Genomic DNA, 1096 nt, shown 5'->3' on the forward strand with positions numbered 1-1096 from the left:
CACACACACACACACACACACCACCCCACCCGCCTACTCCAAAGGGATCCCAGTGTGGAAGACATCATCAGGCGGTCCAGGAGGTTGCAGAACCCAGTCGCGTCATCCCTGGATGGGCGGTGCGCGGACCGGAGGTGAAGGGGGAGAACGGAGGGTGTTTTCCAGCTTTAAAAGCACCGGAGCCGGCCTCTAAAACAAAGCGCGCTGCGTCATCGACCCGGGGAGACTTTGAAAAATACGTGGAGAAAATAAAAATAAAAACTCCGAAGCGAACCAAATTCTCCTCACCAACCCGCTGCCTGCTGCCCGATCCATTTATTTCAGTTTGACATCGTCTGCTCTGAGATAAGAGTCAGATTTCTGTGCTTCACGGTGCATCAGGTGAAGCAGTTTAATACTTGAGAATAACATCATCAGCGGAGCGGGCTTTGGAGAAAGTTGCGCAGCGCTTGTTGAATGCAGGACACCTTCAGCCCGAGCGTCAGACCCAACTTCGGCTTTGGAGCGGGAGCCGGGAAGGCGCGGGGACTTCTCACTTCTCTCACCACCGATATGAAGTCTGCAGAGGAAGGTAAAGCATGATGCCAAAGTACTCAGCCTAGTCTCTTTCATCACTAAACTGCATGCGCGATTTAGTTTATAAAGATGCATTTATGCACAATTTATCTCAACACATCATGTAAATCAATTGGGATCTTGTTGAAATATAGTCCTGCTGAAGTTTGTTTTTATTTATGTATTTATTTATTTTTTTACTTTAAAAAGAAGCAAATGAGTTCATGTAAACTGACATTTAAAGCACGGTTTCTATGAGATGACTTTAAAAAAGACAAATAAGCCAGCAGCCGCAAACTTGACATTAGTGGCCACGTCATGAGTTTCACATGACATCATAGACGCTACATTTTATTTTGCTTAAGCTCTGAAGAATCTCAAAAGTTTATCTACTGTTTGGCATGCACCTTTATTCCCCCCCACCTGCGTCTGTGCAGGTGCGTCTCTTCATGAGCAGTTTAAGCTGAGGGAGGGTGGGGAGGGCTGGAGTTTCATTGCGGCTGTCAACTGCAATCCTCCTGTGGAGGATGTATATATATAT

At 46.5% G+C, this 1096-nt stretch overlaps 1 protein-coding gene across 1 annotated transcript in view; it reads left to right on the top strand.

Annotated features, from left to right (window-relative positions):
• Positions 1–164: 164 nt before the first annotated feature.
• Positions 165–1096, top strand: part of LOC106525012 (nuclear factor of activated T-cells, cytoplasmic 1) — a gene marked incomplete in the record, with an annotated part of 96572 nt that continues 95640 nt past the window's right edge. Inside the window, 1 exon segment of the mRNA XM_014019110.1 lies at positions 165–571. Within this exon segment, the coding sequence (XP_013874564.1) occupies positions 457–571 (115 nt within the window).

This window comes from Austrofundulus limnaeus, unplaced genomic scaffold (genome assembly GCF_001266775.1).
Source record: "Austrofundulus limnaeus strain Quisiro unplaced genomic scaffold, Austrofundulus_limnaeus-1.0 Scaffold209, whole genome shotgun sequence".
Taxonomy (NCBI): Eukaryota; Metazoa; Chordata; class Actinopteri; order Cyprinodontiformes; family Rivulidae; genus Austrofundulus; species Austrofundulus limnaeus.